Source organism: Marmota monax, unplaced genomic scaffold, assembly GCF_021218885.2.
Source record: "Marmota monax isolate L192 unplaced genomic scaffold, Marmota_monax_Labrador192_F-V1.1 WCK01_AAM20220418_F8-fsc00008, whole genome shotgun sequence".
In the NCBI taxonomy this organism is placed as follows: domain Eukaryota; kingdom Metazoa; phylum Chordata; class Mammalia; order Rodentia; family Sciuridae; genus Marmota; species Marmota monax.
Window position 1 is genome coordinate 23,608,474 of NW_026694432.1, and position 23,129 is coordinate 23,631,602.

The 23,129-nt window shown below is 60.9% G+C and overlaps 1 protein-coding gene across 1 annotated transcript in view; it reads right to left on the reverse strand.

The window, feature by feature from the left end:
* Window positions 1-23,129, reverse strand: part of Ephb2 (EPH receptor B2) — a 148,693-nt gene that overhangs the window by 34,031 nt on the left and 91,533 nt on the right. The window contains exon 4 of the mRNA XM_046468656.2: window positions 539-694. Within this exon, the coding sequence (XP_046324612.2) occupies window positions 539-694 (156 nt within the window). The remainder of the gene's footprint in view (window positions 1-538; window positions 695-23,129) is intronic.

Here is a 23,129-nt window from a genome sequence, read left to right on the forward strand (position 1 = left end):
ATGTTGGACTATGAAGCGACTTTAAGGATAGAAACCACATGTTATGGCTGGTAGAAAGAACCACATCCCATTAGTCGTCATAATTTTCTTACTATCCCAGGACGGCCTGCCCTGGGCTCCTTGCATGGAAGAGAACAAATCTGCATGGTTTAAGCCACTGGGATCAGCTCTGTTATTTATAGCTGACTGCCGTTCCTGACTGGTACTGGGGTTATGAAACTGCCCTCTTGGTCACCCTTACCTGGAGAACCCTGGCCTGTGGTTCTGACAGCCGCTGCAGGTTAGGATACCGGCAGCCTTCTGTGCCGCAGGACCCCCGCCCCACTGTGCTGGCTCTGCTGCGGAGCCTCACCTCCCCGGCCCCTCTGTGAATGGAGACCTTGACTTTATCCTCCCAGCGCCTGAGCAGAGGGCGTCAGGAGACAGAGGCCAACTCCATGGTGTCCACCGTGGGCAGCAGTGCCACCCCAGGTGCTCGGCGCTCTCGGCAGCCTCCCGCCCTGTCCCAGCCGTCCGGTAGGTGCGCCCTCGAGCGTACTTGTGCAGGGCATGTCCAGGGGGTCCAGGTCAGCTCTGTAGTAGCCATTGCGGCAGACACAGTTGGTGGCCCCTTCCGAGGTGGTCCGGCTGTTGATGGGGCAGTGCGTGCAGGCCTCGTCCCCTTGGTTGGCCTTGAAGGTTCCCGAGGGACAACCTGGGGGAGAAGACGAGGGGGTCATCAGGGAACCAGGTGAGACCCCGGGAGTTCACAACACCAGGACCTGATGCTGGGAACCACCTCCCGAAGTTCTGGGGACTCCAGGTCTAATGGGGCAGCTCTGGCTCCATCCGGAAGGTTCTAGAGCACCTGGCTTCTTTCCCTGAGCTGACTGGGTTGGCCGGGCCCGTATCTTCCCTCCGTGCCCAGCTTGGCTGTGCCGCAGCCTCGAGGGTCCACCCTGGCCTCGTTGGGAGGCCCCTGAAGGAGTCCGAGGCCGTGTCCAAGGTCCGTTCTTGCTTTCTGACGTCCAGCTGGCCACCGGCCACTAGCTCATAGCTAGATTCCTGGGTTCCAGACCAGGAGGGGGTTACATTACAGAAGAGAACTCCTACGACAGCACAGGGTCAGTAGAGAGGGACGTGGTGAGCAGAGGGTGCTGCCCTTGGGCTCACACACACCTGCCCGAGTCCCTGCTCCGTCTTTTACTTACCGTGTGGCCCTAGACAAGTGGCTTAACCACTCGAAGACTCAGTTTTACTATTCATAAAACTATGACTCGAAGGCCCCTTTCTGCAGGTGGCCATTTATTTAGCATAAACGTGTAAGGGGCACCTAAGTCCTTACAGAATTTAGTGCCCAGGTCGACTCATTTATTAACTGCAGGGGCCTGCAGTACCAAGGACAGCCTGAGGGGGCAGTGTTTGCACTTGGCCTACCCTTGTCATTCTGGGCTGGCCCAAGGACGGTGGCCTTGGCCCCACTCTGGGGTCCAGGCCCTGCAGCTCGGAGCACAGGGTGAGGTTCCACTGGAGGCACACGTATTTGCCTCCTCCCTCCCCTTCCTGTGGCTCCTGGGCGGGGAGTCAGGTGGTAGAGAGCTCAGTGCTATCCGTCTCCCAGCCTCAGCCTTTGGGGGTTCAGCACCCCAGGTCTGCTGTGATGCCTCAGAGGGACTGAGTGAGGGTGGGGGAGTGGGCGGGCAGGAGAGAGCTCTGGAGGACAAGATCGTCCTTGGGATGAAATGCTGCTAACTCATCTATAAGCCCCTGCCCTGGAGCACATTTCCTGCCCAGGTGCTATGCAACCTTGGATGAGTTGTTCGACCTCTCTGAGCTGCAATTTTCTCAGCAGTGGGTAAACAGAGGACCTGCCACCTAGGGGGACTCCAGTGAGCGCAGGACCTGGAGCAGGGTCGAGGAGGGGCTGCCGCTCCAGTCCTGGGGCTCAGTGGAGGAAGGGGGTGCTCACTGAGGAACCTAAACCTGGCCGGACCCTGCCTTTCTGCCTCTTGGGGGAACTTCTGTGAGGTGGCTCCAGAGCGACCTGGCACCCGCCCGGCTGAGGCATCCCTGACCAGGCCCCGTGGGCTCAGCCAGGACTTTGACACGACCCACCAGGCCCCTGTGACCAGGCCAATGACCAGGCCGGGAAGGCGAGGGGCCTCCGCCGTGAGCACCGGGAGCCAGGGCTCAGGGTGCACATGGCTGGCATCCACTGTCTCCGTGTGACGCCTGGCCCTGGCCCAAGGGTTGACCTGTGCGAACTTCCGGACCCCCAGTGTTGGCCTAGGCCCCGGGGAGGGTCCAGAGCCTCCCTCCTGACAGAGGCCCGGGGGTCGCAGCCCCAGGTCAGGAGGCTCCTGGCGCCTCCCAGAGAGCGCCTGCCCAGCTCAGGGGCCTGCTCATCCGCTGGCCAGTTCCTGGGCCCATTGGAGGGGGCGGCTCTCTCCTTGGGCCGTGCCAGCCCCTCCATCTGGCCCGTCTTCCCCTGCCCTCTCGCCTCCGAGCCTCAGCCCCTCTCAGGCTCCCCTGATCCACCCTCCGCAGCAGTCTATCTGGCGGCTGGCACCGAGTTTCCTAAAACCTGCTCATCTCTGTCCCGGGAAGCGGCCTGCTGTCCTCCCCCCTTCACCCCCTGCCGCCTGTCAATTACCAGGTCTTTCCTCCTCAGCAGGTCCTATCCCTGCTCTTTGAGGCTGCTTCCCGCCCCCGCAGGCATCTAGAAAGCTCTTCCCACCCACTCCCCAGCTCGCAGGGCCATCTGGCCTCCCCGCCCACTCTCCAGAGCAGGCTCTCTGAGGCAAACCTTTCCACACCACTTGACAACGCACAGTGGCAGACAGTGGAATATTATTCAGCCATAAAAAGGAGCGACAGACTGATACAGGCTCCCGGATGGGCAAACCCGGAGACGCTGCTTACTGGGAAAGAAGCCAGGCACCAAAGTGTGGTTCCATTTATAGGAAATGGGTCCAGGGAGGTGCATCGAAGAGACAGAAAGTCGATGTGTGCCTGCCCAGGGCAGGGGCTGGGGGAGAACGGGAGATGTCTGCTAATGGGTAGCAGGGTTTCTTTGGGGGTGACAAAAGTGTTTTAAAATTGATTGTGGGGATGCTTGCGTGATTCTGTGGATGCTCTAAGTCCATTAAACTGTGCACTCTGGGCAGGTAAGCTGGCCATCTGTGCTAATGTCCCCACGAAGCCGCAATTCCAAACACTCACGATGAGTCTCGTCGCCAGGGGAGGCAGGAGCTCCTCAGGGCCCCGTGCGCCCCCTGGGCTGGCGCTGCCCCTCTCTAGTGTGAAGTCACCGTCCCAGGCCCACCCATGCCTCTGGCCTCTGTCCACCCTGGCCTCACCGCCTGGAAGGCCCCCGACCCCACCTGTTCCAGGAAGTCTCCGTGAGACCCCGGCAGGGTTTGGTGCCCGGCTGAGCTATAAGCTCCCCCCCCCCCACGGTGCCAGCGCTCTCGGGTGGGACCGGCTGATGCCGGAGGAGCTGGGGGAGTGTCCAGATCAACTCTTTTGTTGGCCTGTGGGGAGACCGAGGCCCAGAGCGGAGCGCACGGATGGATGGATGGACGCGGGAGGCAGAGGCGGACCTGGTGCAGGGCCACTGTGCCACCTGGTGTGTGCCGGGGCTCAGCCCCCCAGCCACAGCGCCCTCTCCTAGAGGGGTCTGGTGGCCGCCGAGCCCAGTGCCCAGACAGCGCACTGCTCCAGTTTCTTGGGACCAGGCAGGCGCCCCTCCTGCCGGCATCTGGGTCTCAGGTGCAGACACGGGAAGAAGCCAGAGGACGGGAGCCGCAGGCCCGGGTCAGCCTGGACAGGCCTTCTCGCCCCTTGACTCAGCCTCCCCCTCTGCAAAGGGAGCAGGCAGAGCAGACGTGCTGTGGGTGACGGGCTCCCAGGGACGGGCCACTCTGCCTCCCGCCCATCCCCGTGAGGTTGATGGGGAATCACAGCTGCACTCGCCCAGGGCTCCCTCCTGCCCTTCACGTCACGTCGCCCAGCCCTGCCACCAGGCCCTGGGTCGCCCCGAGGGTCTCCCTGCCACTGCCAGCCACCCCCACCCCGTGGGCTGCAGCCTGCGGGTCACCAGGCGGTTCCCACCTCCTGATCTTTGGCCACCCTGTGCCCTGGGCTTGGACACTCCCCCTGCTCCCCCCAGGACGGGCTCCTTTTCCTCCTCCAGGACCTCCTAGGGCCACACGGACACCCCGGGCTCAAGCGCCTCCTGCCCGCCTCCGGCCCTGTTCCTCTGAGGACCCCGTCACAATTAGCAATTGCACTAGACACAGTGTGTCAACCTGTGAGCTGCCCAGACATCCCGGCTCTGCCCCGTGCCCCACGCCCTACCGGGCCTCCCCTTAGCCTGAGGATTGGCGGATCTGCCAGTGGAGGGCGCGCAGGAAATAATGGAGTGTCTGCCGTTTCCTGGGGTGTGTGCTCTCCACCAGGCCGAATTCCAAGCTCCCAACCTGAGATGGCGGAACACGGAAGAAACGTGCGCCCACGGGGCTCTCGCAACCTGGGCCGACACAGACCATGCCACCACCTGGGCTTGCCCGACCTGGGCTTATCTTTGTCCTGCCCACTGGTTAGTCAGCTTTGGCTGGAGGAGGGGTTGAGCCTCCACTCTCCCTGGCACAGGATCGGGCACGTAGTAGGTGCTCAGCCAACTCCATCTGCTGAACGGCAGGTCTGTCCTTGGACAGAGAGCAAGTGGAGGGCCGGGCTGTGGGCTTGGGGCGTTGGTCTGCACGAAGCCCTCAGCACAGGCTACGGAGACGCTGCCTATCGATGCTCATCTGCCCCGTGAGGACATAACAACTCTCGCTTTTTAGACACTTCCCAGGTGCTGGGCCCCCGTGCTGCCCCACGCTAGGGACTTACCTAATTCTCTCTTAATTCATCTCTGCCCACTGAAGTAGGTACCATTATCATTCCCATTTTACAGATAAGGAGACTGAGGCTCAGAGGGGTGAAGCCATCACCCGGAGGCCACACAGCTAGCGAATGGCAGGGCTGGGGTCGGACTTCTGGTCTCTGACTTCAAAGACCTTGTGTTCAGATGCAGAAATCATCAAGAGGCCGAATCCCAGGCTGGAGACCATCTTGTCAGGCTGACCGGGATCACTGGGCAAGACAGAGGCAAAGCCTGGTGCTCAAACCCAGGGCTCCGCCACGGAGCAGCCAGCCGGCCTGGCCTTCTGTGGACGCCTGTACCCTGGGCCAGGTAGCCCTGGGCGGGGACGGCAGGCCGCCAGCTGGGGACGGAGAGGAGGATTACAGGGAAACAGATTTTCTCCCCGCTGCCCCCTGGGCTCCGGGGATAGGTGATAATTGACCAAGTGAGCCCCGAGTCAGGCCGAGCGGGCTCCATCTGGGCCTGGCACGGCGGGGCTGCTAATTGGCACTGAGTGGCTGGCCTGCTGCCTCTGCTCACCCCTCTCCTCCCAGAGACGGCTGATGCCACCTTGGAGTCAACCGCTCAGTCAGGCCTCGTGTGCCAGACACAGCGGGGTTGGCAGGAGCACGTCTCCCTGGGGGTCCTGTGGTCGAGGGCTGTCTGTGGCTCCAGGTGGAGGTGGCACCTGAAAAGTCGGCTGCCCGCACTTGCATTCCACCTCCTGCTCCCCACTCTGAGTAAAGTCAATGCCTCTCCTTTACTGTGTGACCATGGGGAACTCCCCTAACCTCTCTGTGCCTCGGTTTCCTGTCCACATAACGAGGATGATAACAATACTGACTCTATATCTGTTGAGAGGATTACAGGAGATAGTCAAAGACAAGCGCCCACACAGCGGTTTCCTGGCTCACGGTGAGCTACCATCGCACAGGTTAAGGATCCCTCATCTGAAAGGTGTGGCTCGGGAGAGTTTGGGAGTTCAGACTTGAGAACATTAGCACATACCTGGATAGATGTCTTGGGCAGGGGACCCACAAAATCCATTTGAGTTTCACATGCACCTCAAACTCCTAGCCTGAAAGGAATCTCCCACTATTTCAAACAATGGTGTCCCCGGGACAGCTTCCCGCGTGAGGTTTCCTCCCGTGGTGTCAGGTTAGCGCTGCAAGGTTCTGGATTTGGGAGCATTTTGGATTTCAGATCAGGGATGGCCAGCCTGCACCATCTGTTCCAGGCCTGAGCTTGCCACGCGCCTGGAGCTGCAGAGGGGGACCAGACAGGTCCCTGTCCCCGGGAGGTCAGGCCCGGCTGGGGATGTGGTGAGGCATTTCTCGAGCCTGTCGCAGACGCCAGGCGCCAGGACATCAGGACCCTGGGGGCAGAGCAGGGGCTGCACCTTCCCCACTGGACCTCGTGGCTGCTGCCCACCTCCTCGGGGCTCCAGGGCTCCACACCCCCGCAGAGGCCAGCACTGGCTGGGCACCTCTGCCTCCGCCCGAGCAGCCGGGCTCTGGCGGTGGACGGGCGCGGGCGCAGGCGCTGGCCCCGCGTTTGAGACTCGTTTGTTTTCCGAGGCTCCCCTGAGCCCGTGCCAGGGCGGGTCTGCGTGCTCTGCGGCTGGGGGTGCTGAGGGCTTCACACTCTGCAGGTTGACCTGTCCCCCTGGGCTGGGCTGGGCCGGGTGCTGGACCCTCTGGGCCATGAACAGAGCTGGTGGTGGCCCCGGGGACAGAGAGGAGTGTCTCTGTTCCAGTCGGTGGGCCTAAGAGGCACCCAGGGCTGTGACCTCCGCGGGCCCGATGACCTCCCTGTGCAGGAGAGGGTGCTGACCCCATTTTAGAGATGAGGACACCGAGGGCGGGGGAACCCTGTCCAAATTCACATGGGATCTAGGGCCAGATGACAGGATCCCACTGTCTATTTTCTTTCTGAAATGTCTGCCCCCAGGTCCTCAGTGTCCCTGGATGAAGCATGTCCCTCCCACCCTCTCACTCCTTCCCTAGGCAGAGGGGCCCCGGTGCTGTGTCCCCATGGTGGCAGCGCCCAGGGAGTGCTCAGGGGATGTCAGTCACCGGCCCCCCCCACATGCTGTGGCTGGGATGGGGCTGGGGACCATGTCAGCCGCTAGCAGGACACAGAGGTCAGAGGCAGAAGGAGTCCACACGCCTCCTTTGCCTGAGGGAGGCACCGGGTGCCTGGACCTGCCCTCTGTCCAGTCACTGCCCGGCTCCAGACCCTCTGGTGGCTCCCCTGTGCCTGGGGGACTCCATTCGGCCAGGCCTCCCCTCTAGGCCTCAGGTTCCCACCCACGCCCCGGGCTCTGGCCCTGGAGGCAGCAGTGTCCCTGCTCTGGGTCTCTGGAGCCCTCGCTCAGGCAGGTCCCTCTGCCCTGCAGGCTGTCCCAGTGCCCGCCGGCTGACTCCGGTCCTCCATCTCAGCCTCTGCCTGAGCAGCCTTCAGTCCCGAAGGGAGGCTTCCCCTCCCGGGGCTCTGCCACCGCCCCGCCGCCCGGGTTGTCATCGTCGTCTGCCTCCCCTACCAGGCCAGCAGCAGAGAGGATGGGTGTCCCAGCTCGTGGCCGAGGGGTGACAATGGCCCACATGGTGGAATCTGGTGCTCAAGGTCAGCCAGCTTGTGTGTGGCCCCGGGGGTTTCATCCCAGGCTGCTGGACGCCCCAGCGCTGCTCCCTGTGCCCTGCCGATGGCTTTCAGGAGCCCACCCACCTCCCCCTCGGCCTCCCTTAACATCTGCCTGCCCCCTCCCTCCCCCACCCAGCTGTGAGCTTCCTGTGGGCAGCTGCTGACCACCCTGCTGGCCACCGGGCAGGGCACGCACCGAGCAGGAACTGGGAACGGCTCCCTGGATGGTGGTCTGGAAGGTCCTAGGTCCCCTGGCCAGGGCCACTGCGCAGAGTGACCACGGCGTCGGTTCCCCAGGCGAGGGGAGGGGGCTCCGGGGACAGAGCTTGGTCTGTGAGGACGCAAGATGTGGCGCCCACGGCCTGCAGAGGCGCATGGGGGTGTTTCATGGCCGTCCCCCAGCCCTGGACCCCAAGTCAGCCCGGCCCAGCCCTGTGCCTCCCTTTGGCGCGCCCCACTCCCGTGGGGGCCCGCCCGCCAGCCCAGCAGGCCGCCCCATTCCTCCAATTTCCTCCCAATTAATCAAGCTCTGAACTTTTTAATTATCTGCCTGCGGGGTGACTCCCGCTCTGGTGAAGCAATTAAGGACATTTCCAAGGGCTGCCTGGCCGCTGCGCGGTGTTGGTTGACCAGGTCCTGGTGGCGGCGGGGAGCGAGGGAGGGGCTGGGGACAGAGGGTGACAGGATCCCGGTGGCACCTGGGCTGCTGGGAGCTTGTCCTGGGATCTGGCTGGAGCTGTTACAGGGACCTGGGGCCACCCAGTGGAGCGTCACCCGCCTGGGGTCCTTCTGCCACTAGCCTCTGACCCCAAGATCCCCGGCCGTTCCCAAGTGCCAGGGGCTGACCGAGTGCCTTACGATGGCGCTGCATCGTCCCCAGACCCGGGAGTAGGGACTCCGTCCATCTCACAGGAAACGGCGGCTCCAACCCTTCAGCCGCTCCAAGAGGCAGCTGGAACCCGAAGCCACTTCCTGGAGGAGACAACACCCGAGCAGGTGGCCTGGTGAAAGGCAGGTCCTTCCCAGCGCAGGGCTGCAGCGGGGGGTGCTCGGGGCAGAGGGGCAGCCTGGGCAGAGGGGGACTGGAAATGTGCAGGGTCGCTGGAGCATGAAGGTCACGGCTGGGGGAGGCAGGAGGGGAGACGGGAGAGGCAGGAGGGGTCACAGAGCTTCCACCATATTCTAGGCTAAACAGAATACACGGCCCAGACAGAGATAGTCACTTGCCTGAGGTCACACAGCGAGTCAGCATCGACAAAGCTGGGGCAGCAGCCCAGGGATCTGACACCCAGATTTGGAGGGAAGAAAGAGGCTGAGGGGAGTAATGGCATCATATTGGGTGGCCTCCTGACTGGCTTCCTGCTTTCACCCTTGTCCATCACCCCTCCCCACCCATCACTGGGTTGATGCCACACACCGCACCTTCCTGAGAAAAAGAGGAGTGATCGATCGGGAACCCCCTTCGCCCCAGCCAGCGACCAGCGACCAGCGACCAGCGACCAGCGACCCTCGCTGCACCAAGGCCTGGGGCGTCCCAGCCGGGAATCCTGGGACTGGGATGTTGGGAGAGCGAGTGTTAAGGAGCCGTCACCGCGAGCCCAGGGGGAAGCCGGATGTGCTCACAGGCCTGCCACATCTGGCCGGCCGGCCCCCAGGCACATCTGGCTCTGTACCGACAGGTGGTGAGCGGGTCCCGGAGGTGGGGCGCCTGGCGCAGGAGGCGGCGAGGCCCTTGATGGAGCTGTGGCCGCGTGTCTCCTGCAGGGGTCCCCGTTAGGGCCATGGCTGGTGGCAGGGTCAGGGCCCAGGACGGGGCTGCCAGACCCCCAAGTCCCGTGTCATCGCGTCGGCCTGGCCACCCTGCTGGGGTTGGGAGCCTGGGAAAGGCCCCTCCCCTCTCTAGCTCGGGTGGGGGCCTAGCAGGGTCACCTCCCGTAGCACTTCCCCTTCTGTGGGACAGAAATGTGGCTGTCAGCCCCACCTGCGGGAGCCCCGGGGCCAAGTCTGCCTCCTCCCCCTCCCCGTGTCCCATGAAAGCCAGGGTCATTAATAAAGGACACAATTAGCTGTCAGCGGAGGACGCGTCTGGAATTCCTTACCTGCTCGGTGAGTGGGTTAAAGCAACAGCCCGCGCCCCCCTGGGGTGGCCGCCACACACCTTCCAGGGGCCCTGTCCCTGCGCCCCCGGGCAGGAGGGGGCTGAGCTTTGCCAGCTGCTGCAGGTCCCAGCCTGGGGGACAGTTTTTTTCCAGGCCAGTGGACAAAGTGACAAAGCCAGACGGAGCCCTGGCAGAAGCTGTTTTGCTCAAGCAACTTGTGCGAGGCGGGGCGGAGGCTGGGGCTGGAGGACCGGGGAGCCGCCTGCATCCTCCTCACCCTCCTGAGGAGCGAGGGACGAGGGGCCCCGGGTGGAAAGGTACCTGGCTCCCGCCAGAGGGGAACGACTCGGCTTCTCTCCCGGTTCTGGGTGGACCCTGCGCTGCCCACTGGGTGAGGCCTGCTGCTGAGGTCCCCAGGACGGTCCCAAGCTCTAACGTGGCTTCTACACACGGCTGGGTTCTGGGGCCACGGGAACGGCGGCAGTGGGGACTGCGGTTGCTGCCCCTGGGGAGTGGACGGTCCAGTGGGCGGGGGACAGAGGCAGGAAGCAATGGAGAGGCAGACAGTTTGTGGGGACCTGGGGGAGACCATTACAGGCTCCGGAACTTTCTCAGAGACTTTGGCAACAAATTCTAACGGTGCTGGGGGCGGGGCGGCGAGGGCTCCCTAAAGATAGGACCTCAGGAGTCACGTCAGGGACTGAGAGCCGGGTGGTACTGGGTGCCGGGTACCCCCTCGCCTTGTGCCCCAGCTACACATGACCCCAGACAGAAGGAACGACTGTGGCCTAGAAGGGACGTCTTGTCTTTGTCCCAACAACACCATGACATCGAGATCCATCACCCCCATTCCACAGATCAGAAACTGAAGCTCAGAGAAACGATGCACCAGCCTCCAGCCTCAACACCTCCAGCTCAGGGGCCTCGGCCTCCAGCGCTGGCCTCTCTCTCTCTCCCTATCTTCTTTGGGAGCTTTCTAGAACCACTGCTTCCCCCAGTGACCCAGAAGTTGGTCTCCTTGAGCCCCGGCACCTACGATTTGAATGCTAATGACTACTGTACTTGAGGGGTCCCAGCACTTGGCACCTCAGGGAGGAGGAATCAGGAAATACAAACAGGGGGGAGGGGGCCTCTCCCACATTCGTACTGAGGTCCCCGACGGGGGCGGGGGGACTAGAATCGTTCTCCCTCCTCTGGGTACAAAAACCATCCTCCTCCTCCTGTTGGCTTCTGGGGAGCAGGAGGAGGCCTCAGCTAACCCAAGCCATAAATCAAACGCACAAGATGTGGCTTGGCAGCCATCCCAGTGAAAAAGATCTGGGGGTTTGAGTTGACCACAAGCCAAAAGCTGCTGAAAAAGCCAATGTGGTGGTAGGCTGTTAGAATAGGAGGAGAGAGACGGCCCAGCTCCTCCCTGCTGCTCAGGCTGGGCTGGCGGGAGCGGCAGGACACTTCAGGGGGGTCCCAGCTACGAAGTCTCCAGGTAGCATTGGATAGGCACAGGGCTGGCCCCGGAGCGTTCTGTCAGCTCACTCGGCCTGAGCGCTCCTGGACACTGGCGATGGCGCTCACCTGAGTGGTTTCACCAGGGCCTGCCACTGACTGCAGGAGGGACAGTTGAAACCCTACGGACTCCACCGAGCGGGGAGAGCTGCTGCCACCAGCTAGGGGTGTCCAGGAAGGCTCCCCAGAGAGGGGGCCATTGGAACAGGGTTTTGAGGGATGAACAGGAGTCTGCCAAGGCTAGAAGTCAGGAAGGACATATGGGACAGACAGAACAAGGGCCTGGAGGGGTCAGGGCAGGGCAGGTGGCTGGAGCACGGGGTGCTGGGGGAGGAGGTGGGACGTGAGGCAGGACAGGTGATCTGGGATTCTGTCACAAAGGGCTTTGTGCCCCTGAGGGAGGCCGGGGTTCGTCTTCTAAGAGTCGGGACGCCAGTGATCCAGGGAGTCCTCATCCTGGTAACCTCGGCCCTCCCCTCCTTGACTCCAGCCTTCCTGGTCTGGCCTTGATGGCCTCCCCTGCCCAGTCTCCACCTCTCCCTGCCCCCTGTACTTTCTCCAGCCCTCCCCCACCGTCACCATCCCCCTTCCTCATTAGAAACGGGCCGGGAACCTACTAACAGGACAGCCGCCATTAACTGAGCATCTACTGTGTGCCAGGCTGAGGGGCGCGTTGTGGGGAGGGCCGTGCGTCCCCGTGGAGAGGGACAGGCTCCGGAGCCCGGGAACACCTGGCTCTGGACCCTGGGTCCCCCGGCCTGGGCGAGCTGCTCAGCTTCTCCTGCCTCCGACTCCCCACTGGAAAGGGGTCTGTTACCAGGACTTCCTGGAGGGAGCCTTTGGCCTTCCTCGGCCGGGATCGGGCCTGACCTGCCCATCAGGGGCCCGGCTCCCTGGAGCCTGCTCCCTGGCCTGGGCGTGGGGACTCAGGGCTCACTGGGCGCCCAAGTTGGGTGGGCAAATCCCGCTGGGGGGGCAGTTTCCCCCGAAGCTCAGAGCCTGGGCTACAGGGGGGAGGGGGCGCTGGGGCTGGGACCCCTGAGGAGGGTCCTTGACAGCGGTGTTTCCGGGAGGTGGTGACGCTCGCCCGAGCTGTCTAGAAGGACAGGAAGCCAGACAGGAGACTGAAGTGGGCCAGGCCAGGCCAGGGAGCAGGCGGCTTCACGGGCTGCAGCTGGAGCCCCAGTGCACGGGCGGGACAGGCAGATGGGCAGGCAGCGCCGCGCAGGATGCCTCCGCGTCCAAGTCTGCAGGAGGCAGCATGCGAAGCCACAGAGGGCTGGGCAGAAGCTTGCCTGGTCCCTGCCCTGGAATGTTCTAGAACCATAAAGCCTACACGGCAGAGAAGGGCCCAGGGCATCAGAGGTGCCGCTGCCGGGCTCCCTGGGGTCAAACTGATCCCAAATGCTACTGGGGACAAGTGATTTCTTTAAAAGTTACTTTAAAAATTTCCCACCCAATAGCTTACGAAGATCCTGCACCTTCTTAGTTTTAAAGGGTCAAGAGTTGAAAATTACGAGGCGGCGGCAAGATTTTCAACACCAAGTGACCTTTGGCCATCAGCCAGGAGACTTGACCACACGGTACCCGGGCCCGGCCATGTCAGGGCGTCCCCCGTAAACGGAGCCTCGGCTCGGAGCCCCTAAACGTCTCCTTTATTTGAACAGCCTGTTTACGGGGCCCAGGGCTGCTGTTCCCAGCCCAGGTGATGGTTTAGTAAGAGAAGGAAACAGAGAGAGAGAGAGAGACATTAAAGCCGGGGACGATGACAGACTTCGAATCCCATAAACCCTTCTCTTATCTTAGCCCTTACAAAAACGGGAGGCTGGAGGGCCCTAAAAACAGCCCCGAAAGCTCATAAACTTGCCAAGCCCTGAGCTGTGGCGCCCGCGGAGGGGCCTCTGGCCCCGAGACACGGCGATGGGGACGGGCAGGCGACTTCTGGAGAACAGCAGCCACAGAGAGCGCCCAGGCTGTCACCACGCGAGGGCTTCAGGCCACGGTTCCCGCTGGCTTCCTCGGACCGTGTGGCCGCCCTGTCCGGGGCCTCTCCTTGGGTGACATGTTAGCACTTGGACTCTCTGATAAACAGCGGGTTCGCCGGGGCTTCCTCTGGCCGACGGTGTCCTCAGCACCTTACTGGATTAACTCGGCAATCTCAAAGCAGATCAGGGAACTCAGGTCGGTCCCCTGCCCAGCGTCACAGATGCCATCAAGGGCAGAGCAGGGGTCTCACCGGAGTGGACGCCACGCGCCTTCCTGCCCCGGCTGCTCCCTCTCCCCACACGGAGCGGGACCCACGGCTGGGCTGGGTGGCGTGGCTCGGACCGCAGGTCTGTTGACTCTGCAGGGCTGGGAGTCCCCTCCTGAACCAGGGGCCTGGCGCCCTGACCAGCTTGGTCTCCTTGGGCAGGCAGGGCAGGGTCAGTGGTGCACACGCAGCCACCAGGGTGCCTGCCCGGCTCACCCCAGCTCCCCTGCTCCCAGCTGAGGGGCCACGGGCAGGTCTGGTGGCCTCCTGTGCCTCAGTCTTGCCATCTGCTCTCCGTCCCGAGGTGTAGAGAGCACCCCAGGGCAGAGATGGCTGCCCAGAGCCACGTAAGTACCGACACGCGCCAGAGGCTGTCCTTAGTCGGATCTCCTCTCCGGGCTGTGCGTCCTGTGTCCAAAGCCCTTTGGGGGCAGCCAGCGGCCCGGGGCCACCTGCCAGCCCTGTCCCTGCAGAGGAAGCGGCCTCTGGGTTCAAACCGCAGCCCAGCTCTCGCGGCCGAGCCCCCCCCCACATGAGCACAGGGCTCTGTGCCGCTGTCCTCTGGTCTGTGACACGAGGCTGCAGACACCTGTTAGAACAGAGACCGGGGCAGGGGCTGGACACGAGGCCGCCCGGTGCCTGCTTCCTGCTCTGCCCGGCCTGGAGGAGGCACTCGAGCCCCGGAGCCCCAGCGTCTCCGCTGTGAAACGGGGACGCTCCCTCGGAGGGCTCCAGACGGAGGACAGAATGACATTCCAGGTGGACGGCACCGGGCACCGCAGCGACCCATCACGTGGCCACTCAGGTTACCTGTTTCTTTTTTAGGGGCCATTCATGTGACAGACTCTGTGCCCAGGAGATGCCAGGCGCTCTTCTAGCTGCTGAGACGGAGCAGCAACGGCGCGCTGGGTCCCTCCTGGGGGCGGAGAACCAAGTGAGGGGACAGGTGACGAACGGACAGCGGGTAAATAGAGCAGGGTGCGCCGAGTGGCCCGGGAGGTAGCTTAGCAGGGGCAGTCAGGGAGGGCTTCTCGGAGGAGGTGAGACTCGAAGGTGTTGGTTGTGGGGAGATGGCGGGGAAGGGGACTCCGGGCCGGGGGAGAGACGGGCAAGGTCCCTTCCTTTGGCAGTAATAAGCTGCAGCGAGGTCTTCATGGCTGGGGAGGGTGCCCGGGGGGAGAAGGACAGGGGACAAGGCGTGGGGTCATGACCACAGAAAGGAGAACCGGCTCTAAGTGTGACGGGAAACCACGGGTCCCAGACGGGGCTGGGAAGAGACCTGTGATCCGATCGGGTCCCCAGGGTGCTACGGGGGAACAGGGAGGCCAGCGAGGGGCAGTGCTGGATGGCAGTGGATGGACAGTGCAGGGACCGAGGGCGTGGAGAGGTGCTGGTTTAGCGAGGACGTTGGAGCAAGTTCGCTGTGAGGGGAGACGTGGCCGCTGTCACCCTGCGAGGGCGCCAGAGCTGCCCTGGGGGTTCCACTGAGCCACACGGCCCTCCCCAGGGGCCCTCAGTCAGCGCTGGCCGCCCACTGAGAGGCCGTGATTAGGCTTCCGGGACAGGTGCCCGGGGGCTGGCAGAAGCCCTCTTGGGGCCGCTCCTTGGCAGAGTGGAAACAGGCAAGGAAGTTGCTCCCGGCAGCTCCTTGCTCCATTTCTGGGGTCCTCCTGTTGCCCCTCCCCTGGCCACAGGCATGTGGTCCCCACAGCTGCCCCGAGGCCCTGAGGAGGCAGCTGGAACCCTCAGATGTCGCCCGGCTCCTGGCACCGGCCCCACCTCCTCCCTGAAGCATTCCTCTGAACCCAGCTCAAGCTAAGGTCGGGGACAGGTCCAGCATTGTGACGTAGGACACGAGCAACTCCGAGCCACACAGGGCCTGGGTCACGCCTCACCAGGGCCTTCCGCACTCAAGACTGACCCCTGCTCCTGGACCCGCCTGCCAACAGCAGTTTCCCAGGACAACCTGCTTCTGTGTCCGAGCATGGCCATGTGTGTGTCCACCACCTCAGGACCCAAGGGCCAGGCCACTGGTATTCTCCTTGTGCTGATGAGGACGAGAGGGCTCAGAGGGACAAGTGACTGTCCCAGACACACAGGTGTCAGCAGCACAGCAGGCAGGGTGCCCACCTCTGTTAACTAGAACACATCTCCCTGGTACAGGGCCCTCTGCACCACCAGGCTCCCTCGGGCTCTCTGAGGACTAAAAGGGTGGCAGGTGGCTCTGGTGAAGACACAGGAACTACAAGGAGGTGACAGACAGAAAAGGACAGCAAAGCATGTGGCCTGAGCAGGCTTCAGAAACTGACCAGGACAACTACGGAGGAAGCTCCGAGGTTCTGGAGGCCCTAACCCTCGAGACCACGGCCCCTGCTGAACCACCATTAGAGACTGGTGTATCCAGCACCCATCCGTCTGTCCATCCATCCATCCTTCCCTCCCTCCCTCCACTCCTCGGGCACTGACAGAGTGCCCTGCAGCAGGCACCTTCCTGGGGACAGCTGCACAACCTGCCCTTGGTAGCTGCTCCCCAGTTTCCTCCAGCAGACTGTGAGCTCCCAGATGGTTCAGAGTGGCCTTGGGAGTCAGACAGCTCCTGGCTGTGACCCTTAGCACACCCACGCGTGAGCTTCACACTGATAAAAGGGGACAGCAGCAGCACTAGATGTGAGGTTGCTGTGGGGATCAGGAGAGTGCCAGGGGTGTGTCTGCTCAGAGGGTGGGGGACCTCCCTCCTCCGTGGCCTTGAGGACTTGGGGGATTTCCCAGCCACAGCGTGACTCCCCACCCTGATGGCGCCAGGGGTTTTGTCTCTAGCCTTCGTCGTGTCGCAGGCTCTCTCCTCTGGTGGGCCTCCTGGCGTGGTGTGTAAGCCTCGCTCACCAGGAGCTCAGGTGAGAGTCTTTGTACTTGTGTTTAAGTTTTTATCGTTATTCCTTCAATAAAAAAAATTTGTTTTGAATGCCAGACACCGCGCTGGGTGCTTTAGCCACGTCATCTGATTTAATCCTTACCATTCCCTATGAGATCGGCCCCATTTCCCTCATTTTTCAAAAGAGAAAACACACTCAGAGAAGCGCCATTCCATCCATTCATCCCCCCACCCTCCCATCCATCATCCATCCACCCAAGATTTACCAGGAATGAGCCCAGAGGCCCTTAACCACGGAGCCACGTCCCCAGCCCTTTTTATATTTTGTTTATAGACAGGGTCTTGCTGTTTCTTGGGACCATGCGAAGTTGCTGAGGCTGGCTTTGAACTTGCCATCCTCCTCCCTCAGCCTCCCGAACTGCTGGGATCACGCGTGCGCCACCGCACCTGGATTACCGGGTACCTCGACGCGCTCGTCAGGCACCAGGGCAGCTTCAAGTCCCAGCTAACCTCCAGAGAGACCAGGCCCTGTCCTGTCAGGGCTCCCAGGCTGACAAGGAAAGAGACCTCCTGCGGAGTGCCGGGGACAGAGGTGAGTTTACGGCAGCCCAGCCAGGAAAGCCCCCGGGAATCCCCCTCACCCCCTAAGTCACCCCTCCCTGGTCCCATCCTGCCCCTTCTCAGTACTGCAGATCCACCCTCCTCAGGGCCGGTGGCTGCTGTGACGCCTTTCCTTATCTCGCAGGCCACAGAGGCCACGTCCCCCTGAGAAGCCAGGTGCATCTGAACCCCGTATTGTCACTTGTTTGCTGATGAGCGATGAGTCCAATGTCCCCTTCTTGGGAGGCCTTCTGTAACCACAGCCCTGACCCTGGGGAGCCAGGGGCTTTCTTCTCCACGTTCCCACGGGGAACTGAGTGTCACTGACCGTCTCCCAAACCTTAAGTCTTTCTCCCTGGACTTTCCTTCCCACTGGACTTTGCTCCTCCTCTGGAGAGTAATAGGCCTCGCTCATCTTTGAATCTCAGACAATGCTGAGCACGTCGCGGGGCTCGCTAAGAGCTTGGTCCAGGAACACGGAGGGCGGAGCGGGAGAGTGGCCTGAGTGACAGTCTCGATGGCGCTGGTCCCAGGGCCTGGGTTGGCATGCACATAGTTTCTTTTGACCTCCCAACTCCAAACAGTTGATTGGTGGCTGGGTGGAGCGTTGTGTTGAGAGGGATCCTGAGGGGCACCTGGCTCGGGAGGAAGAGTGTTAGGATGGACTTCCAGGGTCTGTCCCGGATTCAGGAGATGGTGGCAACAGGAGCACCTCACTTCTGATATCCTGGAAAGACCTTTTGCTCTTTAAGATTTCGTTTTTCCTGTTTGCAAAGTGAAAATGTCCAGTGTTGCAGGATTCTGAGCCCCACACCCTCCCCTGGTGTGAGGGACCGAAGCTGCATGCCAGCAAAGCCCAGGCCCTGGGCATAGTAGGTGCTCAGTAAATGCTGGTTGGATGAATAACCTGTCATCGTGAGCCGCTGTATCATCTCATCTCAACAGGAGGGAAGCGAGGTGGAGACGTGCCCAGGGCCACGTGGTAAAGCCCACACCGTCCTCGGCTTCTCTGACTCCTGGCTGCGCTCCTGAGCTGATGGCGCTTCTTGAAACAGACATTTCCCCTCACATCAATCAAAGGCCCTCGATCACCAGCTACATTGCATTTTGAATCCACAAAGCTCTTCTAGGTAGCTTGCTGCACTTGAGTTTCTCAAGGACTCTGCCAAGAGAGGGGTGGCTGTTGCCCTGGTCAGCAGAGGATGCTCAGAGAGGGTGTGGGATTCGCTGGAGCTTGGACTCAGAAGACGCTGGTGTTTGGGTCCCAGGTCCTGTGCTGCCCACTGCCCCTCCCGGCCAGCTCGGGGGTTGGTCCCCTTCCCTCACTGACACCTCTGTGTGTTTAAAGATGAAAGAGGCCAAGCCCCACCTTGGCCACCTCTTTGGAGGGGAGGGGTCTTCAGGGGTCACAAGACCTGCGCAGTGGGGCACCGGCTGGATGACAGGCCTCCCTTCCTCCCAGGGACCCCCGCCGGGGCCTCCACAGCTGGGTAAACAGGAGCCAGCGGCTGGGCAGGGGGAGTCCTGTCCCTCTCGGCTGCCCTTCTGTTGCTAAGGATTCTGGGTGGGAGGCCGGGAGGGCAGAGGTGACCTAGACGGAGCAGCCACCCCAGTCTGGTCTGTGACTTTCCCCGGGAAGACAGGGTGGCCCCAAGACAGCCCGGGATGCTGGGCAGGCCTGGCACCGGCCTTCTCCCTTCGTCCTGCTCCTAAGGGTCTGGTTTACTCTTCATCTAGACAATGTGTGACTCTCGTCATGTCACGGGTCACCTGGGACTCAACCTCCCCACCTGGAAGACGGGCCTGGGATAAGCCCTTGGGACCAGGGAAAGGCTTCTTTGTCCCCACCTGCCTTTCCTCTTTGACTCTGTGAATGTCACTTTGTCCCCATGGGACACAGCAGCCAGGAGGACCAGGGCAGCAGGTGTCTGTGTGTGCAGGGGGCTCACCGCAGAGCACCTTTCCCCCCGACTTTGGAGAAGGCCTGAGGCAGGGACTTGGGGTCCAGGAGGCCCCGTGACAGTGGGAAAGCCACCTCCTTTGAGCCTTTGTGGCTTGCTTTGTGGCACTTGGGAGCGGGGGACAATGGGGACCCTTCTGGGGGGACATCATTCCAGGGCCTGTTTTCCCAGCTCTGGCTTTGCTGGCCCGGTGTCCTCGGCTCTCGGCAGACCCCCCCATGGCCACCTGAGCAAATCCAGCTCTGGGTCCCCGCCTCGGGACACACCTCCCTGCTCCTGCTCCAGCCACCGGAACCACAGGGCTCTGTCCCCACCGCCTGCACCCCCGGGCTTTGTCAGCAGCCCGGCACGGCATGCTTCGCCTCTCATCAGTGTCCCGGGCTGTCCACTGTCCACCTGCAGGGCCTGTGGCTCCTAGCAGAGGACTGTGCCACGATTCCCACTGCCCAGCACGGCGGGACACCGCCATGGGTTTGTGCCCAGGACAGAAGAAATGGGCAAGAGGCCCGGCCGCGCCCCTCCCTGGCCCTGGCCCACGACACGAAGGCCAGGGACTCTGGAGCCCTGAGATCCGTTCTTGACACACAGAAGACGAGACAGAGGGGGAGAGGGCTCAGGTTGCCAGCCACCCCGAGGAACCCGGGGCTGCAGGTCCATCAGGGCCCCAGAAGATCCAGTGCAGTGAAGAGCAGCCGTGAGACCTCAGGGGGTGCTCCCGGCCCAGTGGCAACCATCGCCCTCTCCCTCCTGCTCCAGGGATAAAAATGTCCAGGGCACAATATCCTGCAATCAATAGCCCAGAGTCGCGGCTCGCTGTGGCCTGTCCCTAAAATCGCGGTGACTGTCTCCCTCCAGTGTTTTCAGAGAGTGAAAAATGGGGACAAGAAGCCGGACCTGGCTTCTGGTCTGTTGACCTTTGTGCCCCCACCGTCTGGAGCCGAGTCTGACTCTAGAACCCCGGAGGGGCGGCTGACCCCCACGCGGTGCGCACCGACCTCTCAGCACGTCCCGACACCCGCACCCTCGGGGCTGGGGGCTGGAGACCATCAGGGGCGGCGGGAAATCAAAAGCAGCTACGCAGAAAAGGCCAGGCCCGGGGGAGGCCGCTCTGCGGGGCCCCCGGCCCCCCCACCGGCTGGTGATTCATGTCCCCGTGGCGTGGGTGGGAGCGCAGCGCCATGAGCTGAATTCAGAAGCCCCCTCCGTTTCATCTCACAGATGTTCCTGGGATGGATGTGTCAAGGGAATGAAAAGAGGGTGAAGTCGAGAAATTCCAACTCAGCACATGGCCTCGAGCCTGGGAGACGTGACGGGGGAGTAAAGCGCCTTCTCTCCTCTCTTGCCCAACATCTCAGGGCAACGACCCAGAGAGCCTCCTCGTGGGCACGGCTTGCCCTGGGCAACCGGCGGGCGAAAGAGCATCGTGGGTGCGAATGTGTCCGTGGGCCTCTCCCTGGGTCCAGGACCTGAGCTAACTCCCGGGGCTCACCGCGTGCCAGGCAATGCACCGATGCCACCTGGTTGTACCCCCGAAACCCTACAAGGGCCAGGTTCTTTTTTTTTTTTGTACCAGGGATTGAAGCCATCTGTCTGTGTGTCTTGTTCACGTCCTCCCGGGTGTCCTCTTTCATAATAGGTAGTATTTATTGAGCTACTTATTAGTGAGATTCTTTGCCCTAGGTCGTTACAATCCTGATAAGGGAAATAGTGTCATCTACAGCAGAGGTTGGCGTGAGGGCAGAATTTGGCCCGCCACCCGTTTCTGAAAATAAAGTTTTATGGGTACACAGCCACGCCCACTTGGTTCAATAGTGTCTACATCTGCTTTTAAGCCCCAAGGGCAGGTGGAGTACTGGCGAGGGGGACCTAGACCGTAGGAGGCCCACGGGCTACTGTTAACTCTCCGGCCCTTTAGGGTTTGCTGATCCCAAATCTACATTTCTCACATCAGGAAACTGAGAGTCGACAGTGGGTTTGATTGTTCAAGGTCATGCTCCAGGAAGTGTTTAGTTCACTGAACACCTGGCTGTCACACGGGACCCCCTTCGCACATCTGCGCGTCTCTGTGGGAGCTAACTGTACTTGTTTCTATAGACGGTCCCTCTGTCCCCACGGGCTTATGCACCGGGGAAGGTCTCTGGGCCTGTTTGAGCCTTTCTGTGTTGTAAGTCTGAAGAAAAAAGAAATGTGGATTTTAAAACTTATCGGGAGCAGTGTTCTTATTAATTAGGTCATTTGAGTCTAATAATTCAAGTCTACTTAGCCAATTTCTGAGAAATCTGTGCTAAAATGGCCTGCCTAGAATGTGGATTTGACTTGAGGATTTCTTCATGCAAGAGTCTTAGTTTTATTTTATGTTTTTACAGCACAGGATCAAACCTAGGGACTCCTCACCTGGGACTCCTCCTGACGTTTTTGGAGACCGTGTTGGGAGGCAGGTTCAGGATTGTTACATCTCGTCATTAAGTAGACGACCCTGGCTGTCCCTGACAATACTTCTGTCTTGAAGTCTTTGCACCCCCTGATACATACCCTGGTATCCAGTCTGTCCTAGAGACTGTACCTGCTACTGTCACCCTCTGTCCTTTCCTTCCTTCTGGGCCTTCCTCTCCTAGCCTTGGCTCTGGTGAACACTCAATGTTTTTCTTCCCCACACTAAGAATCTCTCTCTCTCTCTCTCTCTCTCTCTCTCTCTACCAGGGATTGAACTCAGGGGCACTTGAGCCTGAGCCACGTCCCCAGCCCTATTTTGTATTTTATTTAGAGACAGGGTCTCACTGGCTGCTTAGTGCCTCGCTTTTGCTGAGGCTGGCTTTGAACTCACGATCCTCCTGCCTCAGCCTCCTGAGCCACCGGGAAATTTCGGTTTCTTAACAGTGGCATTTAATCATTTATTGTGAATACTACTGTGCATTTGAGTCAATTTATGTACTCTTATGCGTTCTATTTATCATTCACTTAAATCTCCATCATCCTTTCTTGCCTTCTGTGGAATGGACTGGACTTTCTTTATGCCTTTTTATTCCTTCTATTGAAGTTATATTTTCTGGTCTTTTTGTGTGTGTGTGGGGGGGGCCTGGGGTGGGACCCAGGGCCTCCTCCGGGCCAAACCTGGGCTCGGCCGCCGCGCTGCCCCGAGCCTGACCCTTACACTTTAACAGGCACATTCTCTGGACCAAGTAGAAGGTTGAGTGCTATCCCTGTCTGTTCCCCCCCAAATCAGTGTGTTTTAATTCCATTCTCAGTCCTTCCATCTTCAACCAAATGGCTATATTTTTAAAATATATTTTTAGTTGTAGATGGACCTAATATCTTTGTTTTATTTACTTATTCATTTTTATGCCGTGCTGAGGGTCAAACCCAGCGCCTCACAGGTGCAAGACAAGTGCTCTACCACTGAGCCCCACCCAGCCCCAGCCCCTGAATGTCCATATTTTGTTCTACCTAATAAAATTTTTTTTTCATAAATTAAAAAATAAAAAGTCACCCAAGGGTTTTCCTGTTTCCTTACAAGCTGTGTCAGCGTCACCTCTGGTGATTTTATGTGCATGTCTGGGGCTGGGGGCGGGGCTTCCACACCAGCTCCACCCACCCTGTTCTAGGGAGTCCCCCTCTGTATTCACGCACCCCCTCCACCCCACACCTGCGTGACGGTGTGTTTGCACAACTGCACTTACACACGCACACTGGGGACACCTGTGTGGCCCTCTGTGCCTATGCAGCTGCAGCCATCGACCAAGGGTTTCCTGTGCCCCTGCCCTCTGGGGAGCTTGGCCGGGCCCTCGGAGTCCCACCCGGGACTGGGAGCACCTGACCATCGTGAGGATGGCTGATGAATGCCCGACAGAAGCCTGGAAGGCTGTGGGAGATGGGGGTGCGCCTAACCAGGCTCCTGTGTGATCAAGGAAGGCTTCCAGGAGGAAGAGGCACCCACCGGAATCCTGTCAGAGGAGCAGGAACCAGCCAGAATGAAGAGGGGTGGCCTGGTTGGGGTGGCCCACTCTGTGACAATCACTGGGGTTGTAGCTCAGCCTGAGGGTTAGAGCTGTGTGATTCCGAGGAAGTCCCCCAACTTCTCTGATAAAGAGACCTTGCGAAAGTGTGGTGGGGCTCCAAAGAGACAGTGGATGTGAACGTGGCCAGCGAGCTGAGAAGGGCTGTCTGGAGTCAAGATTTTAAAAATACAGCCGGAGTGACAGCCACCCTTTCTTGAACACCTAGTGTGTGCCAGGCCCAGGGTTGCTGATCTGCCCAGCAACATTGAGGAAGTGGCACTGGTCTGCCCTTATTACCAAGGAGGACCCTAAAGACC